Source organism: Calidris pugnax, unplaced genomic scaffold (assembly GCF_001431845.1).
Source record: "Calidris pugnax isolate Ruff unplaced genomic scaffold, ASM143184v1 scaffold217, whole genome shotgun sequence".
In the NCBI taxonomy this organism is placed as follows: Eukaryota; Metazoa; Chordata; class Aves; order Charadriiformes; family Scolopacidae; genus Calidris; species Calidris pugnax.
Window position 1 is genome coordinate 143,858 of NW_015090962.1, and position 24,453 is coordinate 168,310.

General features: G+C 53.9%; 1 protein-coding gene across 4 annotated transcripts in view; it reads left to right on the plus strand.

Annotated features, from left to right (window-relative positions):
* The first annotated feature begins 2,181 nt into the window (after positions 1–2,181).
* TP73 (tumor protein p73) overlaps positions 2,182–24,453 on the plus strand; it is a 29,103-nt gene continuing 6,831 nt past the window's right edge. For all 4 annotated transcript variants that reach the window (XM_014952429.1, XM_014952430.1, XM_014952432.1 and 1 more), the window contains exons 1-5: positions 2,182–2,303; positions 6,096–6,341; positions 22,977–23,163; positions 23,283–23,398; positions 23,968–24,077. In XM_014952429.1, coding sequence (XP_014807915.1) covers positions 2,265–2,303; positions 6,096–6,341; positions 22,977–23,163; positions 23,283–23,398; positions 23,968–24,077 — 698 coding nt within the window. In that variant the 5' untranslated portion in view covers positions 2,182–2,264. The remainder of the gene's footprint in view (positions 2,304–6,095; positions 6,342–22,976; positions 23,164–23,282; positions 23,399–23,967; positions 24,078–24,453) is intronic.

Genomic DNA, 24,453 nt, shown 5'->3' on the forward strand with positions numbered 1-24,453 from the left:
CGGCAGCATCTCCCTCCAGAAAGCGGCCGTTTCCCTCCTCGCCAGCTTGCGTCCCCCTCCCCCAGCCCCTTTTTTCCCTCCCTTTTCCCTGGCTTTCCCTCCCTTCCCCGGCCTTTGTCTGCGGAGGGCAGGAGCCTGGCAGAGGGTGGTGGTGCTAATTGGGGAGCTGCCCCTCACTGGGCTGGCCCTTTGTCTTTCTTCTTGTTCCCGGTGTCACCGGAGCTGAGCCCAGCGGGATTCGGAGCATCCCGGGATGTTGCCATGGCCGGGGGAGTCCTGGTCTTTGCTGGGCTGGTCACAGAGAGGGCAGAGCCAGCCTGTGCTCGGGATAACGAGCCAACAGTAATTATTTACTCTGGTCCATCGTGCCACCCAGTGATGCCCAGTGAGCCACTGGTGTCACTGCAGCTCGCAGCAGGGTGACACGCATGGAAATAAAGGCACAGATAAGGTGGTGCTGTCGGGCTGAAAGAAAGGCAGGAGAAGGGAGAGAAGAAAGCTGGGGAAGGGGGGCTGCTCGGTGTGCTCTGGGGGTCCTGCTGTGCCCAGTGTTCAGTGGTGATGGAGTGGGGTTGTGGGGGGCAATGGTGCTGGTGCTCAGGGGTGCCAGGTGGACACCCGAAAGCCCTGTCACCTGCCCTCCAGATGGGTGTGATGCTCCCTCTCGGCCACTGACCGACCTGTGTGTGGGTGCGTGCATGCAGAGCAGTGCTGGGAGGTGCAGGCTGGTTCCACCTTTCCAAACACATCGTGCTACTCTGAACCGCTCCTCCTCTTCAGCACACAGCCTTCTGTGCTGGGGTCTGGCTGAAGGAAACACCGTTCCCCCTTCTGCCTCCAGTCAGAAGGAAATCTGCCCAATCACTCCAGATATCTATATATCCATCTATCCATACCTGTCCATCTAGATATCTATCCATGTCTGTCTGTCTAGAGATCTGTCTGGCCATTTATCTCCATCTATCCATATTTATCTGTATCTATCTATATCTATCCATCCATCTCCATCTATCCATATCTACCCATGTCTATCCATCTAGATTTCCATCTGCCTCCATCTATCCATATCTATCCATCTAGATACCCATCTATCCATATCTACCCATGTCTATCCATCTAGATTTCCATCTACCCCCATCTGTCCGTATCTATCCATCTAGATACCCATCTATCCATATCTATCCATCTAGATATCTGTCTATCCATATCTATCCATCTAGATATCTCTCTATCCGTATCTATCCATCTAGATATCTGCCTAGCCTCTATCCCCATCTATATCTATCCATCTAGATATCCGTCTATCCATATCTATCCACCTAGATATCTGCCTAGCCTCTATCCCCATCTATCCATATCAATTTATATCTATCCATCTGTACATCCATCTATCTCCCTCTATCCTTACCTATCCATCTATATATCCATCTATCCATATCTATCCATATCTATTCACCTAGATATCTATCTATCCCCCTCTCTATCCGTATCTGTCCACCTATCCATATCTATCCATATCTATCCATCTATCTCCCCATCTATCCGTATCTATCCACCTAGATATCTATCTATCTCCCTCTATCCGTATCTATCCATCTATATACCCATCTATCCATATCTATCCATATCTATTCACCTAGATATCCATCTATCCCCCTCTTCCATACCTATCCATCTATATACCCATCTATCCATATCTATCCATATCTATTCACCTAGATATCCATCTATCCCCCTCTCTATCCGTATCTATCCATCCAGACAGGGATAACTCCGTATCTCGGAGCTGTGGAGCTCTCTCAGAGCCACTGCATCACCTGGTGGACACAAGGGCAGCCACCTCGGTCTGCTGGAGAAGGGTGCTGGCCGAATGGGTTTCCAGCCCAGTGGGGCTGCAAACAGCTTTCTGGGGTGAAATCCATCCGGATTCGATGATGGAGCTGGACCCCCGCTCTCCCCGTGGTGGGAATGGTTGGTATCGCCCAGTCCATCACTGGGCAAGCTGGGGCCTGCCCTGCGCTTTAATGAATAGTCATGAGGGACAGAAAGGGGTGGGCCCCCGTTTTGTTGTTGGATGCAGCCGGTTGACAGAACTAAGGGAGATGAAAAAAGCAAAAAAAGCCAACACAGGGTGGCACACGGGTGGCCGGCGCAGCATCCCTGCCGCTGCCCGCGCTGCCCCGTCCCGCCGCCCTCCCGCCCCGACTCCATGACTCCCGTGGCGGGACGCTTCCCAGCGCTCCCTCAATCCCCAGACGACTAAAATGCTGTACATCAGCGACCCGATGCAGCATTACACCACGGTAGGTGCTACCTCCTCTTTACGGGTTATCCCTTGCTGCCTCTTCTTGGCAACCGCCCTCCGCTCCGCTGCCGAGGCTGGACCTGGGCACAGCTCGGGCTCTGCTGCTGCCTGGGATGTGCCAGGAGCTCACCATGGCATGAGCCTTCCTCCATCCCATGGCTGTATGGAGGAGCTGAAGCTGCTCCAGCCCCACCGTGGACCGTAACTGGTGTGGGTGTGGGATGCTGCAGCCTCGGCGTTTCTCTCGCTTTGCTTGGTCCATTTAAATCTTTGGTGCAAAGGGTTTGGTGCCCGGGCTCCCTCGCCCAGATGGGAAGGGGATTAGCTGGAGCATCCTTCTGAGGAACTCCCTCTTATGCTGGGCACCACCAGCACCAGTTTCTCTTCCATTGGGGACCTCCTCATGGCACGGACCCCCAGCCCTGGGCATCCTTCCTCCCCTGGGCTAACCCCTCTGGGAGGGCAGAGCGGGTGAATCAGTACCTGCACCTTCATTTTTGCATTTTCATCCCCATCCTGAAGCGCCGAGGCTGCTTCCTCCATCAAAAGGCTTGTGTGTCTGCTCTCTGGCATTCCCAAAAGTCAGATAGGGGCAGAGATGCTGTCGGAGACAGAAAGGTGCGGTGCTGGGCTTCCCAGAAATTACTTCACTCCTCTTTTTTTGCCTCCCGTGCGTCGGTAGGAAGCACACAGGTAGGGGTGGTTGTGCAGGGAAGAAGTGCTGTTCCTTGGGAGGTCCTTGCTGCAGTCATGGGAATATTTACGGATGTGTGGGGATAAACAGCTCTGTGTATATGTATACATTTACAGATTACAAACACAAGGGCTGTGATGGGTTTGTTGACACGCGCCTTCACACACAAACACTCTCGCCTTCGTTTTGGCTTTTAAGGGAATGTTTCCAAAATTGAGTCAATTTTTAAAAACAAGTTGTCCTTTTTTCCCCCTGCACCTGACTTTGGGTAGCCCAGCCAGCGGATCTGCAGAGCTCTGGTACCCGGGGCGTTGCCTGGTGGTTTCTGCTGGTGGGGGGATGCTCTGGGTCTCCTTTTGTGTCCAAAGGGTTGGTGTCTTCTCCCAAGGAATAAGAAATAGGAAAAGAGGAAACGGCCTCAAGTTGTGCCAGGGGAGGTTTAGGATGGATATTAGGAAAAACTTCTTCACCAAAAGGGTTATTGAACCTAGAACGGGTGGCCCAGGGCAGTGGTGGAGTCACCATCCCTGCAGGTATTGAAAGGCTGGGTAGACGTGGTGCTGAAGGACGTGGGTCAGCGGGGGTTTGGGCAGTGCTGGGTTGAAGGACTCGATGATCTGAAAGGTCCCTTCCAGCCCAGACAATTTCCTGGCAGGAGATGAGCAGTTCAAGGAGCACACGTGCCGAGCTCTACGAGGGCAGCTCCAACAGGCAGGTGGCCCAGGGCACGTGTGCGGACTCTTCCCTGGGGCCCTTCCCTTCTCCCGGGGGAAGAGAACAGCTCAGGCGTGATGCTCAGGGATTATTTGGGCTGTGGATCAGCCCTGACAAGCCACAATCCCTTTTCCCCCTGTTGCTCTTTCCCTGGCCCAATCCTGAGCTCTGCTTCCCAAGGGTGACTTCTCCTGCCCACCATCCTGCCCACCACCGAGGCTGCCCTGGCCCTGCTCTCCCCGACGGCTTTCCACTGACAATTAACACCCATTTTGCTGCAGTTTCTTGTGACTTTTCCTCCAGGTGAAGCCTGGGATGACGGAAAGCTTGGATGGGGGTGGTTTTGTCTTTGGCAGGGCTATTTATAGAGCGGCGGGAAGGAATAGAGGGGTTTGCGCACATATTTTTAGGGGAGAAAATGGTTGTATGCGTAAAAGCAAGCCGGGTCTTGTTCAGCATTCCTCCAGTTAGTCACAGGCTCCAACGACCTTGCGAGAGATGCAGACAACAGGAGAACTTCCCTGGAGAAGGATGATTGCCTTTAAACCATTCTACATCGTAGACGTTTGGGTGAGGTTGGGATCCCAAGTTAAAACACGTCCCGTGATTCCTAAGCCGTGAGCCTCGCCGCCCTTCGGAGGAGAAGGCTGAGCCTGCTGGTCGTCCCAGTAGCTCCCAGTTTCCCAACTGGTGCTGGTGGCTGGAGGGACGCAGGGGTAGGAGCTGGGTGAAGGGGGGACCACAGGCGGGCGGCCCCGTTCCTCCTCCGGGGGATGCAGGGGCAGGAGCTGGGTAAAGGGGGGATCGCAGGCGGGCGGCCCCGTTCCTCCTCCTCTGAGGGTGCTGCGGGCAGTCAGGGTGACAAGGGACAGTGTCACAGCCACTGTGCACGGTCACCGGTGGAGCACACCCCACTGGGACAGCCAGCCTGGCTGGTGGCTTGCAAATACTGGAAGAAAACCCTTGAGTAAGTGGAGAATTGCAGATTTCTGGGGAAAAAAACATTCCACTTGCTTGGAGAAACAGTTAAGTGTGGAATATTTTTTTTTTTTAAGTATTAGTTTATGTCTGTACTGTAGAAAAAAATGATTTTTTGGGTGTCTGATTTTCAGATGAAAGATTAAGGCCACGATATATTTTTTTTTAAATATTAGTTTATGTCTCTACTTAGAAAAAAATTACATTTTGGGGTCTGATTTTCAGATGAAAGATTAAGGCCACTTTATCTGCGTGGCTCCTGAGAGCGTAGCTTTGCTTAGGTGATGCCTGCAGATAAAAGAGCTGCCAGCTCTTACTGGAAGCGGCTGACAGTAATCGTTCTGAAGAGGAATAAGAGGAAAAAAAATAAATTGTAAAAAGTCAGGATGAGGTCCCACGTGTCTGGAAGGAGAGCCCGTGCCTGCCCCAACGGGTAGGTTTGCTCTGGGACCTCGCTGCATCGCAGCCACGCGTTGGGTAGGTTTGAGGTTTTTCCCCAAATTGGAGCTGGATCAGTGAAAGCCACTGACAGCAAACATCCCGGCCGGGCAATGAATTCCACAAACCACCATTCAGAGCTGGCTCCGCTTAGAAAAACTCTTCCCCAAGTGATGTGTGTGTGTGTGTGTGTTCACTGGGGACAAGTGAAGGAGGGTGTCCAGAGAGCAGGTCATCGAGGGCTGGTGGTCACCGGGCACTGAGTCCCAGGTGGCTTCCCCAAGCCCTGATGCTCTGCCCACTAGAAAGCCAGTGTGGAGCAGAGCCCTGACCACAGGACGGGACATCTTCCAAACCCCAGAAAATCCCTGACATCTTCCAAAAGTGAAGGAGGGTGTCCAGAGAGCAGGTCATCGAGGGCTGGTGGTCACCAGGCACTGGCAATGAGTCCCAGGTGGCTTTCTCCAAGCCCTGATGCTCTGCCCACTAGAAAGCCAGTGTGGAGCAGAGCCCTGACCACAGGACGGGACATCTTCCAAACCCCAGAAAATCCCTGACATCTTCCAAACCCCAACAAACCCCAGAAAATCCCTGCCCCGTGCCCCGCTGGCACAAGGGTGGCTTTGCACAGCCGGGTGCGCGGGAAATCCAGGGCACCTCGCTGCCTCCCGGGAGGATGGAGCGGGTGGAAGGGGGTGATTTAAACGTGTTGGGGTTTATCCCTCGCACAAGTGGTGACCTGTTGGGAACCCCAAGGGACCCAGAGAGGCTTTTTTGGCCGGCGTTCCCTCAGGCTGGCCCTTTAAGGAGGCTGTAACAGGACACCCCGGAGCCCCCGCAGGATCAGGATCCTGCCGGAGAGGTTTCCATCTCTCTAAAACTGGCTGGTGTTTTCTATTTTTTTTTTTTTTTTAATTTTTTTTCTCCCCTCCCTCCCTCCCTCCTCCCCCTTTTCCCTTCCTCCAGTCCCAGTTCAATTTGCTGAACAACAGCATGGATCAGAGCATCGGCAGCAGAGCAGCCTCCGCCAGCCCCTACAGCTCCGAGCACACCTCCAATGTCCCAACGCACTCGCCCTACTCCCAGCCCAGCTCTACCTTCGACGCCATGTCCCCAGCGCCCGTCATCCCCTCCAACACTGACTACCCTGGTCCCCACCACTTCGAGGTGACCTTCCAGCAGTCCAGCACCGCCAAATCAGCCACCTGGACAGTAAGTTGCATGTCTTCTTGTCTTGGTTAAGAGAAGCGATCGTGGCTACGGAGGCAGCTTTTGGCCATCACCCCGCTGTCTTGGTGGTGTTTGGCATTGGGCACGCTGGCACGGGGGGCTGCAGGATGTGGCCACCACCCCATGGGGACTTCGGCCACACAGGTGGCCCTGGAAAGCAAAACGTGCCAGGAACATCAGTGCTCGCTTTTGGGGGGATTTTCTCCAAAAGGGCTGTCAAGCCCAGAAGTTTGAACGTAGCTTCTCTCGCAGCGATTTCCTAAACTGCGGGTGGATGTCCCTGAAAATCGTAAAGCTGGAGAAATGTCCTGGGGAAGGACCTGCCTTGTTCTCATGGTGCTTCCCCACACATTTGCCGGCTGTCAGTGGGCGAGACGGACCCTTGCTCGCATCTTCTGGGGTCATCCTTAGCTTTGCTGGAAATTCTTGCTCAGTATTTATAACCCTTTTTTCATCTCGTATCAGAAAGGTAACTTAATCTCTAGAAGTCACGGTAGAATATCAGAGCAGGCTTTTAACCTCAGAGGGTGCCGTGGGGATGGGGGTGCAGCAGCCCGGTCCTTGGAGATGCCGGTGGGGTCCGTGCTGGACCGGTCACATCTCTGCAGCCAGTGGAGGAGTCCTCTGCAGCCCGGGGACCCAGGAACCAGGCAGAGTCTGTGACGGCTGCTTGGCTTTTTGTGGTGAAAAGTCCTAAATTCCCATCCCGGCTCCTGCCTCCTCCTGTCCCTATTTTTAAGAAAAAATGGCACTTTTGGCTGGTGCCGGAGCATTTCTGCGGCGGACGCCTCTGAGCTGCTCCACCAGCACACACCAGGCAGGTGGCTTTTCTCCTCCAGGAAATGTTATTGGAGCAGAAAGTCTGGGATGAGACAACTGAGACAGCGAGGGAGTGACAGGGTTTCCTCTCGGGTGGTGGTTTGACATTAGGGTGGAACAGGCAGGATGTATCTACCTGAGGTACGAGAATGACTTTGAATTTTTGGAAGCTGATGTGTTTAATTGCCAAGACAGTCCTTCCCGGGGCAGGAGGAAAGTGTTCCTGGGATGCTTTGGTGCAGGCAGTGCCCGGGCTGTGCCGCGGTGCCCGTCCCGGTGTGTGATGGTGGGAGAGGGCAGGAGGGGATGAGCTGTGGTGGCTGTTGTGGTCCTGGGTCTGTCTCCTAAGAAAACCAAGGGGTGGGCAGAGAGGGGAACCCAGCAGCAAGCTGGTGGCTGAACACAGCCAAATTCATGGCTGGGACAGCGAAGGAGCATCCCAGTGTCCGGTCACCGGAGCATCCCAGCTGAGCCACGCTGCCCAGGGGCTTGGGAGCAGCACCACCATTAAATACCACTTGCCCTCGTAGGGGCAGGTTAAGTCCTCACTGTTTTCCACTATTTTTCCACTTGAGATGCTGCTGAAGGATGCATTTCATTTAGGTTTGGAATAATCTGAAGGTCCTCAGGGTAGGATGTGACTCCGACCCGGTCCTATCCCTACCAGGGGATAACTCACAGCAGGTAAGGGTAAAGCTGCGCAGGGAAAGGAGACATTCCTGGGCCACAAAAGCATCCCAATAGCAACCCAACTCACAGGGATGCAGGGTGTCTTGTCCCGGCACGGGGGGCTGGGAGGCATCTGGTGTCCCCTCACCGCTGTCCCCAGCTCTCAGTGCCCGGGGGTGGCTTTGGGATGGAGCGGGCAGGGCCAGGCTGGGTGCTGCAGGGACCTCCAGAGACAGAGAAGGCACCTACTAAAGGTTCTCCCTGTGCTCACTCTAATTAGCAGTAATGAAATACCCTCCCCTTATCCCAGGTGATGCATGTTGCAGCCGCAGGGAGTAGATCGGAGGAGCCACTAAGGTGTTTGTGGCTGGTTGTCCCCAGAAGAGCAGAGGGAAGGAGCCCGTGACAGCCCCTTTTCCTTGCTGGAGATACCTGGGATCATCCCACAGCCCTAAACTGGGTCTGGACAGTCTCAGCATCACCCCGAGCTGACCGTGCTCCTGGAGGTGGTGTGTCCTACAGGAGCTGGGCTGATGAGGCCAGGGTTGCTTTTTTTCGTGGGTTTCAAGGTCTCCTTTAGTGGGAGCAGCCAGTGCCACACGGATGCTGTAGGTGCCCTCCTGTCCTCGGGGGGCAGCTGGACCCAAGGGATGCCCGGCAAACACACCATGGGCAACCATCAGCACCTGCAGAGGATGCTCCCAGGATGGGAGCTGAGGCTGCAGGGTGGAAGGGAGGACCCTCCTAGGATGTGGTCCAGAGCAGAGGAGTTAAATGCTTTAATACCAGGCAGGGCAGTGGGTGAGATGGTGCAGAGCTCTGACCCAGGTGGGAGTTGAGGCTGCAGGGTGGAAGGGAGGATCCTCCTGGGATGTGGTCCAGAGCAGAGAAGTTAAATGCCTGAACTGGCTTTAATACTGGGCAGGGTGGTGGGTGAGATGGTGCAGAGCTCTGACCCATGATGCTGGGGTGACTCTGCATCCCCCAAACACAGGCTGGCCACCGGGCTAGTGGCCACCAGCCCAGATCTCACTGCGCTGGAGCCTGACGGAGAGCAGAATGGGTGGGTGGTGTTTACCTTGGAGAGCTTGGGGGATGTTTCCTCCAAAACAGGGACCGCTGAGGTGGGTGCAGATGGTCCAGCTCCCGAGGTTGCCACAGGACGAGCAGTCCTGCTGCAGTGACTGCCAGATCCCCTCCATCTCCTCCTGTCACAGCCACCCGGCTGCATCTCTGGTGCCTTCCTCCCACTGCCGCGCTTGGGAGCCTGTCCTGGTTAAACAGGGAAAGGAATTCAGAAAAAAAAAAAACACATGTTTTATATTGCCAGTCAGTCAATACACAAATAATGGTGTCTGTGATTCTCTACATAAATTGTGAGTGCGTATGTAGCAGCGGTCAAGTAAGATTAGGAAAGAAAGCTAAGTGTACAACTTACCTACAACTCCCTGAAAGGAGGGTGTAGAGAGGTGGGGGTCAATCTCTTCTCCCAAGTCACAGGCGACAGGACGAGAGGAAATGGCCTCAAGTTGCGCCAGGGGAGGTTCAGGCTGGATATTGGGAAAAATTTTTTCACGGAAAGGGTTCTCAGCCATTGGAATGGGCTGCCCAGGGAGGTGGTTGAGGCCCCATCCCTGGAGGTGTTCAAAAGACGGGTTGATGTAGTGCTGGGAGATAGGGTTTAGTGATGGTGTTGCTTTTTGTTTGTTGTGTGGGTGTTTATTTTTGTCAACATTAGGTTGACGGTTGGACAAGATGATCTTGAAGGTCCCTTCCAACCTAGAAGATTCTGTGATTCTGTGTAGGGTCAGCGGGGCTGGGGATGGTGACATCCGACAGCTTGGTGGTGGTCCAGCCAAGGGGAGCCAAATTAACCATCTTGGTGCCCTAAAGGACACGTGTGGTTGGATTCTGTGAAAGGACCAACAGTGAGATGCGCTGCCCACCTCATCTGTAGCTGGGGAGGTCTTTGCAATATTTTAACTGCACTAAATAATTTTCACCAGGGCTGTTGCCATCATTGAGCCCAAATTGGGCAGAGCACCCTGCCAGGGAGGGTCTGGGGGCAGCGGGAAGCTCCCCCATCCCGGGGGAAGGCTCTGCCAGACCCCCAGCTCTGCAGACCTCCTGCGATCCAGGGCTGGATCCTGGAGAACCCGGCCGAGGAGCTGCCAGCTGGCACCCAGGTGATGCCAAACCAAACAGTTTGATGCGAGTCATCTTCTCAAAAGGATTTGGCGCCGTTCTAGTTGTTTGATACAACCGTGAGCTGTGGTGGATGGGAGTGTGGAGCCCCAAGAGACTCCTGGTTGTAGAGGGTTTTGACTGAATCCCTCCAGCTGTTCCTCCAGGGGATGTGGTGTTATCCATTCTCCTACACTTAGGGAAGGAGGCTCCTAAGGAGCCAGGACTACTGGCCAAGGAGGGTTTGGAGGTGAGGTCTCTACTCAAGGTGGGTGGTTGCTCCACAGGGGTTGGGCAGATGAGCATCACCTGGTGCTGGAGGTGCCATCTGCAGTTCTGGTGTCCACACTTCAAACCCTCCCTCCACTGACAAAACAGAAAAGGTTTGGGAGGGAGATCCAAAGAAGATGAAAGATTTGGAACAGATGCCTCGTTGGGCGATACCAGAGAACAATTCTGCATGAAAGGTCTCCACGAGAAGAGTAAGGGTGGCTCCATCGCAGCCTGCACGGGAGATGGTTTCTGATAGCAGGCAGCTCTTTAATCTAATAGAAGAAGACATAATGAGATCCAGTGCTTGGAAGCTGAAGCCAGGCAAATTCAGACTAGAAACGAGGTGGAAATTTTTTTAACAGTGAGGATAATTAACCATAGGAACAATTTACCAAGGAATGCGGTGGATTCTCCAACTCCTGAAGTATTCAAATGAAGAGTCTGCATATCTGCTGGGAGATAAGCTGCACTTCAAGCAGGCACCGTTGGCTCCACGCAGAAGGAGTGGGCACAGAGACCGGCAGCGCAGGGACCTGAACCACAGCATCACCATCTGCTCCCTCCAGCCTTAAAAAGCCGAATTTCTAAAATTTAGGAAAAGGGTGAATGGAGAAGGGGCGAAGACTTGGGACGGGGGTTCAGGGCTGGCGTTCCCAAACCACGGTCTGTCCTTGCAGAGGGATGATGCTGGCCAGGGGGTGGGTGACACTGAGTGTCCCACACCTTGCCCTAAACTCCCAACCCAAGCGGCCACGCTGCCCCGTGCCGCAGGAAGCCCTCCAAGGCTGCCTCCACCTCCCTTGTCATTTTTAACGGCCTTCTTATCAGCGGAGAGCAATGGCCAGATGCTGAAAATAAGGTTTTCCCCCCGTAGGTTGGAAGCCCCCCTCTGGCAGGCGGGGAGGAGGATGGGGAGCTGTGGGGCTACAAGCCGGGGCACGCCGACAGCCCGCCTGTTTGTTGGAAGCTGTCAGGGCTCTGGGTGCCCCGGAGCTGCCCGTACACGCTCGAGCTGTGAGCCCATCTCGGCTGTTTTCTCACAGGCAGCCCCTCGCCACGCCGGCCAGCTGGTAACTGATAGATAATTAGTATTTTTCTCAAGTCGGGCTTGCGGCGGATCAGCCCTCCCTCCCCTCTAAAACGCTGTCACGTGCCCCAGAGCCAGCAGAAGTGTTAATAGAGTCTTTGGCCACCCGTGGCCTGGCTGCAAAAGGACACGGGGGCTCATCCCCTGGCACGGGGCATCTGCCCAGGCTCGCACGGAGCCCCCAGTGCTGGGGGGAGATGGACAAACCTCTGGTGGGGGCTCCCCTCACCCAGACACGGCCACTGGGGGGGTCCATGCCATGTCCAGGGTCTCTCCTGCTGCTTCAGGGAGCAAACAGCCTGGCAGAGGTTTGGAGAAGCCTCCAGAAAGGCTGGAGAGGTTCGGAGGTGAGGTGAGATGCTCCTGCTGGGATGGACACCCAGTTGCCCACGGCAAACCTGTCCCCCTCCCAGTGCTGGGCCAGTGGGAGACTGCCCCATTGAACTGGTTCCAGGTGCTCTGTAGATCTGGCAGCTGGAGAGCAAGCACGGGGGAAGCAAACCATCAGACATGGTTTGTCTGATGCCAACTGAATGAGGATGGAAATAATCGGTGTGGCAGGAGATAGGGTCTCCCTCCCTGGCTGCTCTCTGAAGCCTGTGGGGGTACAGGGGGTTGTAAAGAAGAGGGGAAAAAACTTCCAGGAGCATCTATAGAAATGAGCCCCTCCTCAAACTCTCCAGCACCTTCCCGTATTTTGGGGAGGTACCTGTCCAACATCTGGAGATGAGGAGGGGGCAGGCACGGCTCAGGGCAAACCTGTCCCCCTCCCAGTGCTGGGCCAGTGGGAGACTGCCCCATTGAACTGGTTCCAGGTGCTCTGTAGATCTGGCAGCTGGAGAGCAAGCACGGGGGAAGCAAACCATCAGACATGGTTTGTCTGATGCCAACTGAATGAGGATGGAAATAATCGGTGTGGCAGGAGATAGGGTCTCCCTCCCTGGCTGCTCTCTGAAGCCTGTGGGGGTACAGGGGGTTGTAAAGAAGAGGGGAAAAAACTTCCAGGAGCATCTATAGAAATGAGCCCCTCCTCAAACTCTCCAGCACCTTCCCGTATTTTGGGGAGGTACCTGTCCAACATCTGGAGATGAGGAGGGGGCAGGCACGGCTCGGTACACTCTGTCACTGAGCCATAAACATCTTTGTTTTTATCCAAGTAGCTGGGCAGAAGAGCGTGGATATTTTGGCACGCCAGAAGCAGGAAAGCAACCTCAGCATCAGGCTGCTCCAAAGCCCGGGGAAGCCAGCCCACTGGAGGCTTTCCACCAGCTCGTGTAGGGCGTGGATGAGGCTCCAGGAGCTCCAGACACAATGGAATTAAGAAAAAAAAAAAAGGGAAAGGAATTCGGTGTGTGATGTTCCAACACGATCCCACTATCAGCTCCCCTATCTGGAAGGTGTATGGTATGCACAGGTCAAGGGAATGACTTACTGGGAAGGGTAACTTCCAGCGGGAAGGGAAGGCTCCCCTGCAGGGACCGAGGAGGTGGGAGAGGACGCGCCGGGGAGATGAGGATGCTCTGGCCAGTTCCTCTGTGCTGGATCTGAAACACACAGGGGAGGTGGGGACTGAGGGACCTGCTGGAGGAGCTGAGGTGATAAATAGGCTGCAGGAGATGCTTCTCCATGCTCTGGCCCAGTAGTGACCTTGGCACTGGCCGCAGAGAGGAGGAGGAGGATGGTGGCCACAGCCTGGTGGGTTGGCCAGCAGCATTCCCTACCTTGGCTATGTCCTTTAGGAGCAAACACAGGACCTGCTGCCACAGCCCTGGGAGCAGAGGGTTTTACCCCATGGGGCTGCATCCCAGACCACCAGAAGTGTGGCTGAAAGCCTTCCTGGGAGCCCCAGCACCTAAAAGAGGGGGCGGAGATGCTGGGTCTGCCCTTGGTAAACCCTGTCCTCTGCCTGTGCCCACTCCAGGTGTAAGAGCACAGGAGAAGGGGCTCCCTCCCTCCCTCCCAGGGATGCTGCGAGGGGCAGGGGAATGCTGTGAGAGGTGGGGGGTCGCTCCCCAAGCCCAGGTACCACTGCTGTGGCTCCTGCATTTCGTTTCCAGCAGCAATTCCCAAGCCCAGCTCAGCCTCCACGTCCCCCCGCTCCCAGCCAGCTCCCTTCGTCTCATAACGCAGCATGAAATAACCACTTTGCTGGATTTTCAGCTGCCTTTTTGGGTGAGGGGGGGGATCTCCAGCACCCAGCCACAGAGGAGGAGTCAGACCTACTAGAGGAGAACAGAACAGCCCTGGAGCATTCCCTGGTCCAGCCGTGTCCAAGAACAACCGTGATCCCAGTTGGGAGTTATTTTAGGGATGCGCACACCAGGGAAGGGAGGGAGAGGACTCCTCTGGGGGAGAACCAAGATTAATTAGCAGTAATGGCACCATAATAAAGGCAGAAGAACGAGGCTGGAGCGCAGGCAGCCTCTCCTCTGTCTACTGTTGGGGCAGCCCCAAGGTGTCCCTGGTGGTCCAGTGCCCAAGGGAGCAGGGCTGGGGGTCCTGGGGGTGATGGGGGTCCCCTGCAGCCACCAATGGCTGGGGTGAGCAGGGGGGCACCTTGAGACCCCCTGCATCCCGGGTACGGCTGGTGGTGCCCCAGCCATCACCCCAAAGCATCCCCATAGTAGTGCAGGGACTGCAGACAGGGCAGTGTTGGGGGTGTCCCTTCCAGCCATCCCCAGGCACCAGGAGATGCTCTCCACTCGGCCACCAGCCACCCACTGGGCAGATCCAAACCCAGCTCATAGTAAACGAGCCACAAAGTAGCTTCGGGAGGAATTTCCAGCTCAGCGAGAAGTTATATAGGCCGGTGATTAAAAAAAAAAAATGGTTATTAAAAAAAATTAGAAAGAAAAAAAAAAAATCATTATTAGCCAACTGACCCTTGTTTTATTTAAGATAGAACACATCTCATACAAAGCCTCCTTTCATGTGCCCATCCTCTACCATTGATTCTGGTCTGGGAATGAGATGTAGCCTTTCTACTGACTGGTTACAGAACTAATCATAACCCTCAATAACAGGAAAAAAAAGAAGAATAGAGAAATACCTTTTTAAACTGCAGACATTTAAAAAATGTATTTATTGCCTGAAAGTTTATCATAAAAGTAAAGCATGAAGTACATGTGGTATATATAGAGCAAGGCAGTTAGTGTACGTTACAGCAGAAGGATGCAGGAGCACACTGTTACTGTGGTTAAGCTGCAGACACTCAGACAATTAGGCTCACAGAACAATTTTAATGCCTTGAAGGCAGTACAGCCCAAATCGCCCCAGTTGTTAATGCTGGGGGACCTCTCGTTATTAACCAAAACCAGTAGAAGGCAAAGGGCAAAGATGACAAAGAAAATAAATCAATGGACAAAAAAGCAAGACAGAAAAAGGTGGAAACGTTAACCTTTTGAATATCCACAGGACTCACTACAGAAGCACCAACAGAGCGAGCTTCCTGCAAGGGTAGAAAGAGAGATCACGAGGCAGAAAGAAGACTAAGAGGCATCCATGACAGTTTCTCAGAGTTCTCATATCTGGAGAATATACTTTATGCCATAACATAAGCAAACGAATGCTACACATTTCCGAATAGCTACTCTGGCATGTGAACAATGGAGAGTGTGTACCTGGCCTTTCAAGCAGACTCTCTGTTGTGTTTTTGGTCTGCATCCAAAAAGTGCAGATTACACACATAAAGGGAAGATAGTTTCAAGATAGTAGATGTATTTTTTTCCTTGAGAGACTTAAAGGTCAGGATAGAATAGGATAAACGGAAGAGTTTAAAGCAGAGAGCAGACATTTGAGAACTCTCAACCTTACTCAGTATGGAAAAACTGAGCAATAGGCATGTGATCCTCCAGTTTACTTTGCTGATATATAACATATGACTTCTGTAATCAAAACCGTCCTATCTTGTGTATATTTATTGTCGTATGTAGGACTATTTAAACAGAATCACAGCCTGTGAAAAAAAAAAATGGAAAGAATCTTTTTATTTTCCTATGAAATTGTAGGGTTATGTGGCACCTGTACAGCAGGCTCCTCTTCCGGTTCCTGTATATTGAAGACAGTTGCAGCACTGTCTGCTCCCAGCAATCGACGAGCCATTTTCTCCTCATACGTTAATCTCTGAAAAAAAATAAAAGGGGGATGAGGAAGAAGGAAAAGTAGAAAGAGAAGTTCCTATTTCTCACTAAGAACTGGAAGGCAGTGAGACAGAAAGCAACGCTTTAAGTAATGTTAATAAAAGAGAGCAGCAATATGTTTCTAACAGAAATTTTCTACTGCGGTTTGTAATGCATTTTTTTTGCATTACAAGTGGCTCTTCTGGCTTAAGGAACCTTTGCCCTGACTCTGCCATTTGTTTCCATCCTCTTGCCAGGAACATGGGCAGGAATGAGCAATAGGAACTGCTTAAATCAGCATGGCCATCAAAAAAGTGCATGTCAAATCATCCCAAATCTTACTCCTACTTGTTCTGCTCAATTTTTACATTAGAACCACACGGCAGAAAATTCTGCCAAAAATGCTAAGGAGATACTACACTACTGGATTATTTTGTCAAAAATATGACAGCTTTACAGAAAAACATACTCTTAAAGGGTTTTTGTTTCTATCTGTTCTTACTCTTTCAGAAATTAAGGAGATAGCTTATAAAGGATACTTTACACTCTGAAGGTAAAGCCAAGTTAAAAGAAAACCTTAAGTGTACAATTCAATTACTTCATTATTATTTTTCTTTCTACATTCAGTAACACATTTCAGGCACTTAGCTACTTTCTTACAAATCAATGTTAAAAAAAAATGTCAGTGAATGAAAGGCAAACTCACTACATGGTGAAATGCCTCATTTAAGCAGAAAAATGAAAAAATAATAGAAATTGTAAAACATTAAATCTACTTAATGCTTCCAATTTTTTTAAAAAAATCTCATTTAAATTAATTTTTAAAAGATGTTATATTGTAGCTAATCCAGCAGGATGAGACTCATGAAAACTAGGTACCAATCTTGGCTTGGTTACAAATGTCTAAGCAAGTCATGAACTTTTCTTCACTCTCATTTCTTCTGTGATCACGCAAAGTGCCCACAGCCACGATTACACAAACAGAATTACCCAAGACAGGTATCTGCCAGGCAAAAGCCTCAAGGCAAGCACAGAACCAGAGTTTACACGGTTCAAGCTCCCACATCATCTGATCCCAGTTTTTTTTTTCTTTCCTTGGGCCATGTGGGCTTTCTCAGGACATTCCATTCATTTGTCCAGGCCAAACATCTCTCTCACTTTCCAAAATAGGCATTGACAGTCTTGCTCAGCCCACCTCCTATGAAAAAACAGGAACTTATACACTAGGAGAGTGATTCTACTTAACCACTACAGAAAACTGCCAAACCCCATGTACTCAATGGAGAAAGGTAAGTACAGAAGCACGAGCCACACTGAACATTTTCCCTACTTCACTCCATTGATCTTACTAAGAATGAGAATCTGGCAGCTGTGGACTAGACAGTCTGACTCAATGGGCTGCCTTGAACTACGACACCACAGTCCACATCTCAGACATGGAAGCAAACTTAGCAAACGTCACAGAGATGGCATTAGACTTCACCCCAGCAGATGAGGGCTGACATTGAAAGCTGCTCGACTGCAGAAAACCCCAGAGGAACGTACATCCTGGGAGTTCCTGTGAGGTTTGGGTTGGTTGCTCAGTGCTATCGCTGTTGTTCATACCCAACCACCACCCACACAGGCACGTGAACCTGTTGTGCTCCATAAATGTGCAAAACCAGATGCTCTCTGGCATTTTCCTGCTGTTGTTCATACCCAACCACCACCAGCCACACAAGCACGTGAACCTGTTGTGCTCTGTAAATGTGCAAAACCAGATGTTCTCTGGCATTTTCCTGTGAACAGAGGTGGCCCCAGTCACACCATCACGGGGGGACGGCACCGACGGTCCGGGGGGTAGAGCAGGAACTGGGAATGAAGGCAGGAGGTTCAGTCACACCGTCATGGGGGGACGGCACCGACGGTCTGGGGGGTAGAGCAGGAACTGGGAATGAAGGCAGGAGGTGCCCAGGGGCAGGATGTATTCCTAGTGCTCTGGACTTGCCCTGCAGGACACATCATGGTAGCGGGGAAGGGAGAGAGGCTGAGATGGCATTAGACTTCACCCCAGCAGATGAGGGCTGACATTGAAAGCTGCTCGACTGCAGAAAACCCCAGAGGAACGTACATCCTGGGAGTTCCTGTGAGGTTTGGGTTGGTTGCTCAGTGCTATCGCTGTTGTTCATACCCAACCACCACCCACACAGGCACGTGAACCTGTTGTGCTCCATAAATGTGCAAAACCAGATGCTCTCTGGCATTTTCCTGTGAACAGAGGTGGCCTCAGTCACACCGTCATGGGGGGACGGCACCGACGGTCTGGGGGGTAGAGCAGGAACTGGGAATGAAGGCAGGAGGTGCCCAGGGGCAGGATGTACCCAAGCTCTTGCGTAGGTGTGAAAAGCAATCCTGGGTTTGAGGTCTGGAAGTGCTGATGCACCGGGGCTGGGAAGGGGTTCAGGTGTCCTGGGATGCTGTTCCCCTGCCCAGGAGAGACGGGAGCCTTGGCTGTGACCCAGCTGCCATGTGGGGATGGTTTGGAGAGGTCAGAGCATCCAAACGCTGTGGAAGGGGGTTGGATGTGAATGAACAGCCCAAGGTTCACCCCTAGCACGGGTGGCCATGACAAAGGAAGAGGTTATGGAGCAGGGAGGTGGCTGCACTGGTCTCAGTGACTAAATGCCAGCATTTCAATCTCCCAGGTTCCATTTGCAACTGTCTCATCTTGCACTTGAAGAATACATGGTGCCTTCATGCTCTCAGCAAGCTGGCTGGGCACACCTCAGCTGCAGCTCATAACATACCAGTAAATCAGCTCAGGCAGGGGGCTGGGAAGGGGTTCAGGTGTCCTGGGATGCTGTTCCCCTGCCCAGGAGAGACGGGAGCCTTGGCTGTGACCCAGCTGCCATGTGGGGATGGTTTGGAAAGGTCAGAGCATCCAAACGCTGCCAAAGGGGGTTGGATGTGAATGAACAGCCTAAGGTTCACTCCTAGCACAGGTGGCCATGGCAAAGGAAGAGGTTATGGAGCAGGGAGGTGGCTGCACTGATCTTGGTGACTAAATGCCAGCATTTCAATCTCCCAGGTTCCATTTGCAACTGTCTCATCTTGCACTTGAAGAATACATGGTGCCTTCATGCTCTCAGCAAGCCGGCTGGGCACACTTCAGCTGCAACTCATAACGTACCAGTAAATCAGCTCAGGCAGCACAGCCCTGCACTGGGGTGCAGCTGGGGCAGGTTATTGGTGAATACAGATCACCCCATAGGAGCAGAGACACCTACTCTGCTGGGCATCCAGGCAAAACCTGCATTTTGCTGTCCCCTGTGGAGACTGTGCATTGCCAGGGGCTCTTCCAGGCTGAAGACCCATCAGGGGATGGAGAACCTCCTGGGATCCTAAAACCATAATGCTCATTTCCCTTGGTGGCCATGAACGGGCTGGGGCTGTGAGCCCAGGAATGCTTTGCCCCAGCAGGGAAGCCTGGCCATGCAGGGCACAGCCCTGACGTTTCTTGCCCAGAATTATCAGCACGGAGTTCCTTAAAAGAATAGTTTGTTATTGTGGCAGGATCTTTGAAGGCAATCCTGGAGCTGTTAAGACACGATAAGGTTATCAGTGGAGGCATGCCTGCGTTGAGCGGCAGCCTTTCTCCCTGCGGGGCAATCACTCTGCTATTTAACAGAGATTTATCCATGTCATAACATGGTATAATGAGAGAATTTGTTACCAAAGAACTTGCCATAATGCACCTCTGCTCTTCCAGAGCAGTTATATTTCCCAGGCATGTCGAGGGCTGCCCGGGAATGTCTACATGAAAGGATCCTTTGACAGGAGTTGTCAGTATTTTAACACCTGGCAAGGAAGAGCCCCCCCCTCCAAATAACCCTTGTTTTGCCATGTTGTCTCCTCCAAAGGAGGGAGTGAAGCCCCCATACTGTGGGCGAGCAGCTATGGGGGCCACGGCCACACCAGAGCTGCTGCTTCCAGCCAGACAGAGGGGAGTAACCACCTTCCCAGTGGGACCCAGTTTGGAGACAATCCCTGCTGGAAACATGGGATCACAGCTGGAAAGTCAACCTGGCCATGGAGTCAAGGTGTGGTCAGCATCATCAGGGTTTCAGTGCAAAATGTGGGGATTTCACTGAAAGGTAGGGTTTCTAAGCATCTTCTCCCTCCAGCAAGTCAACCTACCTGTGGAGTCAAGGTGTAGTCAGCATCATCAGGGTTTCAGTGCAAAACGTGGGTATTTCAGTGAAAAGTGAGGTTTCTAAGCATCCTCTCCCTCCAGCAAGTCCCTGTGCCTCCAATACCCAGGATTATTTCCTGCTGCCAGATCCAGCTTCACGTCACAGCTCCCGATCACACCCACCAGTGACCACAGCATCTCCCCCTGGGACCTGTCCCCCACCAGCCCACCCCCTGCTCTCCCTGGTGGCTGGTACCTGCTGCTGGCCACGGGTCCAACACATCCTCCCCCTGCAGGAGCTGCTGCAGCCTCCCTGGGCAGGAGCCTCTCCCTTTTGTACCTCCCTTAGAAACACCACCTGAAAATGCTTTACCTCGTTTGCCCCCGCAGCAGTTCCCGGGGTGGTAGGAGCCCACCCAGGCTCACTGGGAGCCACCGTGGGCAACAGGGGCTTGCTCAGCCCATGGCTGGATCCCCTCTCTCCAAATCCCTGAAAGGAGGGTGTAGAGAGGTGGGGGTCGGTCTCTTTTCTCAAGTCACAGGCGACAGGACAAGAGGAAATGGCCTCAAGTTACACCAGGGGAGGTTCAGGCTGGATATTAGGAAAATTTTTTTCACTGAAAGGGTTCTCAGCCATTGGAATGGGCTGCCCAGGGAGGTGGTTGAGGCCCCATCCCTGGAGGTGTTCAAAAGAGGGGTTGATGTAGTGCTGGGAGGTATGGTTTAGTGATGATGCTCCTTGTTTGTTGTGTGGGTGTCTATTTTTGTCAGTGAGGTTGACGGTTGGACAAGATGATCTTTAAGGTCCCTTCCAACCTAGAAGATTCTGTGATTCTGTGAAAGGGCAGCGGGATGGGGAAGCACAGATCCCTCTGCAGACCCTCCTGATGTGCAGGGACATCGGGATGGGCTCAGGGCAGTGAGGAGATGAGGACTGAGCCATCCCTGGTGCCCTACCAGCCCCGTGCTCGCTGCCCAGCCCTGGGGTCCCCCAATTAGGGCAGCCCAGGCTCAGGACCCCCCAGGAGGGGCAACTCATAGCCTGGTGGTGGAGGGAGCCTCGTTGGCCTCTGTAGCACACCTGTACTGGGATGGCTGAGGACAAGCTTTAACCTCCTCACAAACACTCTGCACGGTGGTATTTTTTTGGCACGGGGCGGTGTGTTGTGGGGATGAGATAAAATACTTTTGGAGCAGGAACATGCCCTGCCATGCAGGGACTGGCTTCTCCCCGTTGCGGCAGGGGTGGGCTCCTGTTATAGCAAACACATTCTTTGTGAGGTGGAAAACCAGCGTGGCACTGGCGAGGTGGAAGGGAATTGCACATCCCCACACCTGGGAGCCGACACACGCCTTTACTGGAAGCTGAAGGCTCTGCCTTCCCCCCCACCTTTTCCTGCAGCGAGGAGCAGCCTCCCCACCCCCTGGCACTGCCAGCCCAGTCCTGCTGCAGATGGTGGCTTCTGGTGGGACTGGACCCAGGATGGTCCCAGAGGTGATGGACACCACGGCTGAGGGGCTCTGCTGTGCCTGGACCCGTCCTGGGGGGAGGCAAGCAGGGCTGGCTCCCCAGCACACTGCTTCCATTCCCATTTTCCATCCCACCAGGAGCTTCCCCCGAGCTGAGCAGGTCCAAGGGCCTTAGGAGAGGAGTTTGCCCCTTGCTCTTACCCCAGCAAATCCCTTGTGGCCTCATGAGGAGTGGTTTTGGTGGCCACAACATGTTTCACTGAATTTCACTGAATTTTTAGTCCCCCCCACCTTTTCCTGCAGCGAGGAGCAGCCTCCCCACCCCCTGGCACTGCCAGCCCAGTCCTGCTGCAGATGGTGGCTTCTGGTGGGACTGGACCCAGGATGGTCCCAGAGGTGATGGACACCACGGCTGAGGGGCTCTGCTGTGCCTGGACCCGTCCTGGGGGGAGGCAAGCAGGGCTGGCTCCCCAGCACACTGCTTCCATTCCCATTTTCCATCCCACCAGGAGCTTCCCCCGAGCTGAGCAGGTCCAAGGGCCTTAGGAGAGGAGTTTGCCCCTTGCTCTTACCCCAGCAAATCCCTTGTGGCCTCATGAGGAGTGGTTTTGGTGGCCACAACATGTTTCACTGAATTTCACTGAATTTTTAGAGTTGGCAGGGACCATAGAGATCATCTAGTCCAACTGCCCTGCCAAAGCAGGACCACCCAGAGCTTGTCAGAGCATGTTACTCAGGAGCATCCAGGCGGGGCTTGAAAATCTCCAAAGAAGGGGAATGTTTTCCATCAACAAGCGGCTCCGGGCGCTGCAGAGCATCCTCCTCCCCTCCGTGAGCCACCGCTGTCACTGCGAGTGGCTGCACAGGTGGGGACAGACCCTGCCTGTGTCACACCTGCTGGTCAGAATTAAACCCCAAGGTCTTGCATAATTAGCTGTGATTCTGTTAATGACAGTAAGCACGATTTCCTTGGGCTGTGGTGCGTCGGCGCCCTCAGTGCTCCCAGCCTGGGGCTCAGCCCGGAGCTCTGTGCCTTGTTGGGGGTCACCTTTCCAAAATGGGCAGAGGGATGTATGAGCGAGGGTTTTCAGCTGGTTTTCAGCAAGATTTCCCCTCAGCCACAGTGTAGCCAGGGCTCCTGCTTTGCCCGAGCACGTCGGCTGAGCTGGGGAACCCTTCCTGCAGCGCCCAGCCCCGCACCCGGTCGGTGGTTCTATATGGTTTATATGGATACAATGCAGAGCGGGTGAATTTGGTCATATTTAAATATTTCCAGGGGAAAAAACAAATATCGAGCCTAGAGATCACAAAGACAGGCTGATTTTCCTGCTGTCAGTCCCCTACGAGGCGCAGGGAGGGCGCAGGAGCGGTTTGCAGCGCTGTCATCCCTCATGGAGCTGCCGAGGATCCCGGGTGCCATCCCCTTCTCCTGGCACACGGAGCAGCTCGGGCACCAGCACTGGCCCTCCAGGGGGGCTGCGGTGCCACGGACCATAATTGGCTTTATAACAAGTCCTTATTTTAATTTGCTGCTTTACTGCTGTGGTGGCATTTCCCTGGGAGTGGGGAGAAAGCGGCGGGTGGGTGAGAGGAGTCGAGGGAGGAGGAACATCTCAGTGGACGCAGGAACATCAGCCTGAGCCCAGCCCTGGAGTGGAGAAGGGAGCCCTGCATTTACCCCACAGCAGCTTTATACCCCCAAAATCAATGTTTTTCGGGTCGAGCCAAGCTTCATCCATGGCAGAGCTCAGTTTAATTGCAGGTAGAGCAGCACCACCTCCTCCACCGCCCCGTCAGGCCGGTGATGGGTGTCCCTTCTCTTCCAGTACTCCCCCCTGCTGAAGAAACTCTACTGTCAGATCGCGAAAACATGCCCCATCCAGATCAAGGTGTCCACCCCCCCTCCCCCGGGCACCATCATCCGGGCCATGCCCATCTACAAGAAGGCAGAGCACGTCACCGAGGTGGTGAAACGTTGCCCCAACCACGAGCTCGGGCGCGACTTCAACGATGGTGAGTGATGCTCTGGGGGTGTGGGGGTGTCAGGGGGCACAGCTGGGGCTGGGGGATGCAGTCGGGGCTGGGGGGGGGACATCGCCAGGTCCTACCACAGTGGTCTGTTTGCCTTGCAGGCCAGTCAGCCCCCGCCAGCCACCTCATCCGGGTGGAAGGCAACAACCTCTCCCAGTACGTGGACGACCCCGTGACGGGGAGGCAGAGCGTGATGGTGCCCTACGAGCCCCCACAGGTATCCGGGCTGGGGGGCGGGTCAGGACCCTCTCTCTGGGCTACAGCAGTTCTGCCCATGCTGGGGGTGAACCCGCTGGTGATTGGGCACGTTTGTGTCCCCAGCAGGAGCCCTGCTGGCTGTGGCACCTCTGAGGCCACCCCAGCTTGCTCACCGGTGGCCACTGCGTTCAAGCATCCTCAGCTCCCAGCCCCGTGAAGCATCCCAGGGCATCCTGTTCCTGGGAAGTGGGGTGCAAAGGGAAATTCCTTCCAATCCAGCCCTGGATTGTCCCCACAGTCATTGTACTGTCCCCTCTTCCCAGATAGGACCCCCCCAAACACCTCCCTTCCCTGGTGAGCTCCCCCTCAGAGCTCCCCTGTTCGCCCTGCCAAGGTGCCAGCCCCAGGCCAGGAGCTGGAGGGTCCCAGTTTGCCTCCCCCCATCATTTCCTGGGGGTCCCAGCCTGCATCCACCCCCCCCAATCACTCCTGGGGGTCCCATCCTGCATCCACCCCCCCCTCCATCACTCCTGGGGGTCCCAGCCTGCCCCCCCTATCACTCAGTGCCTGCTCTCCCCTCCCGGGCAGGTGGGGACGGAGTTCACCACCATCCTGTACAACTTCATGTGCAACAGCAGCTGCGTGGGAGGAATGAACAGGAGGCCCATCCTCATCATCATCACCCTGGAGACGAGAGAGTGAGTGGCTGTGGGAGCAGGGATCCCCTCGGCTATGGGGCTGGGGTCCCTCGGGAGGGAATCCTGCCCTTCAGGGAGCACCCCCAGGGGATGGGGACGTGGCAGCACCCCAACAGCCTGGAAAAGGCTCTTCTCTGCCCATTGGCATGGAGGGACCGGGGACCCAGCCCAACGTTGGCTTCTCCCCCTGCAGATGAAGCCTTCTTCTGCCCCAGGAGCAACTCTTCCCCAGGAGAGAGATGCTGAGGGGCTCCCTGCACTCAGTGCCCGGGGGGGCTCAATGGCACGGAGGGATGGGGTGGCACTTTGCTGCTGTGGGTCCTGGTTTTTCTGGACCATCACGTGCTGGGCTGAGCAGAGAGTCACCAACTTCTCT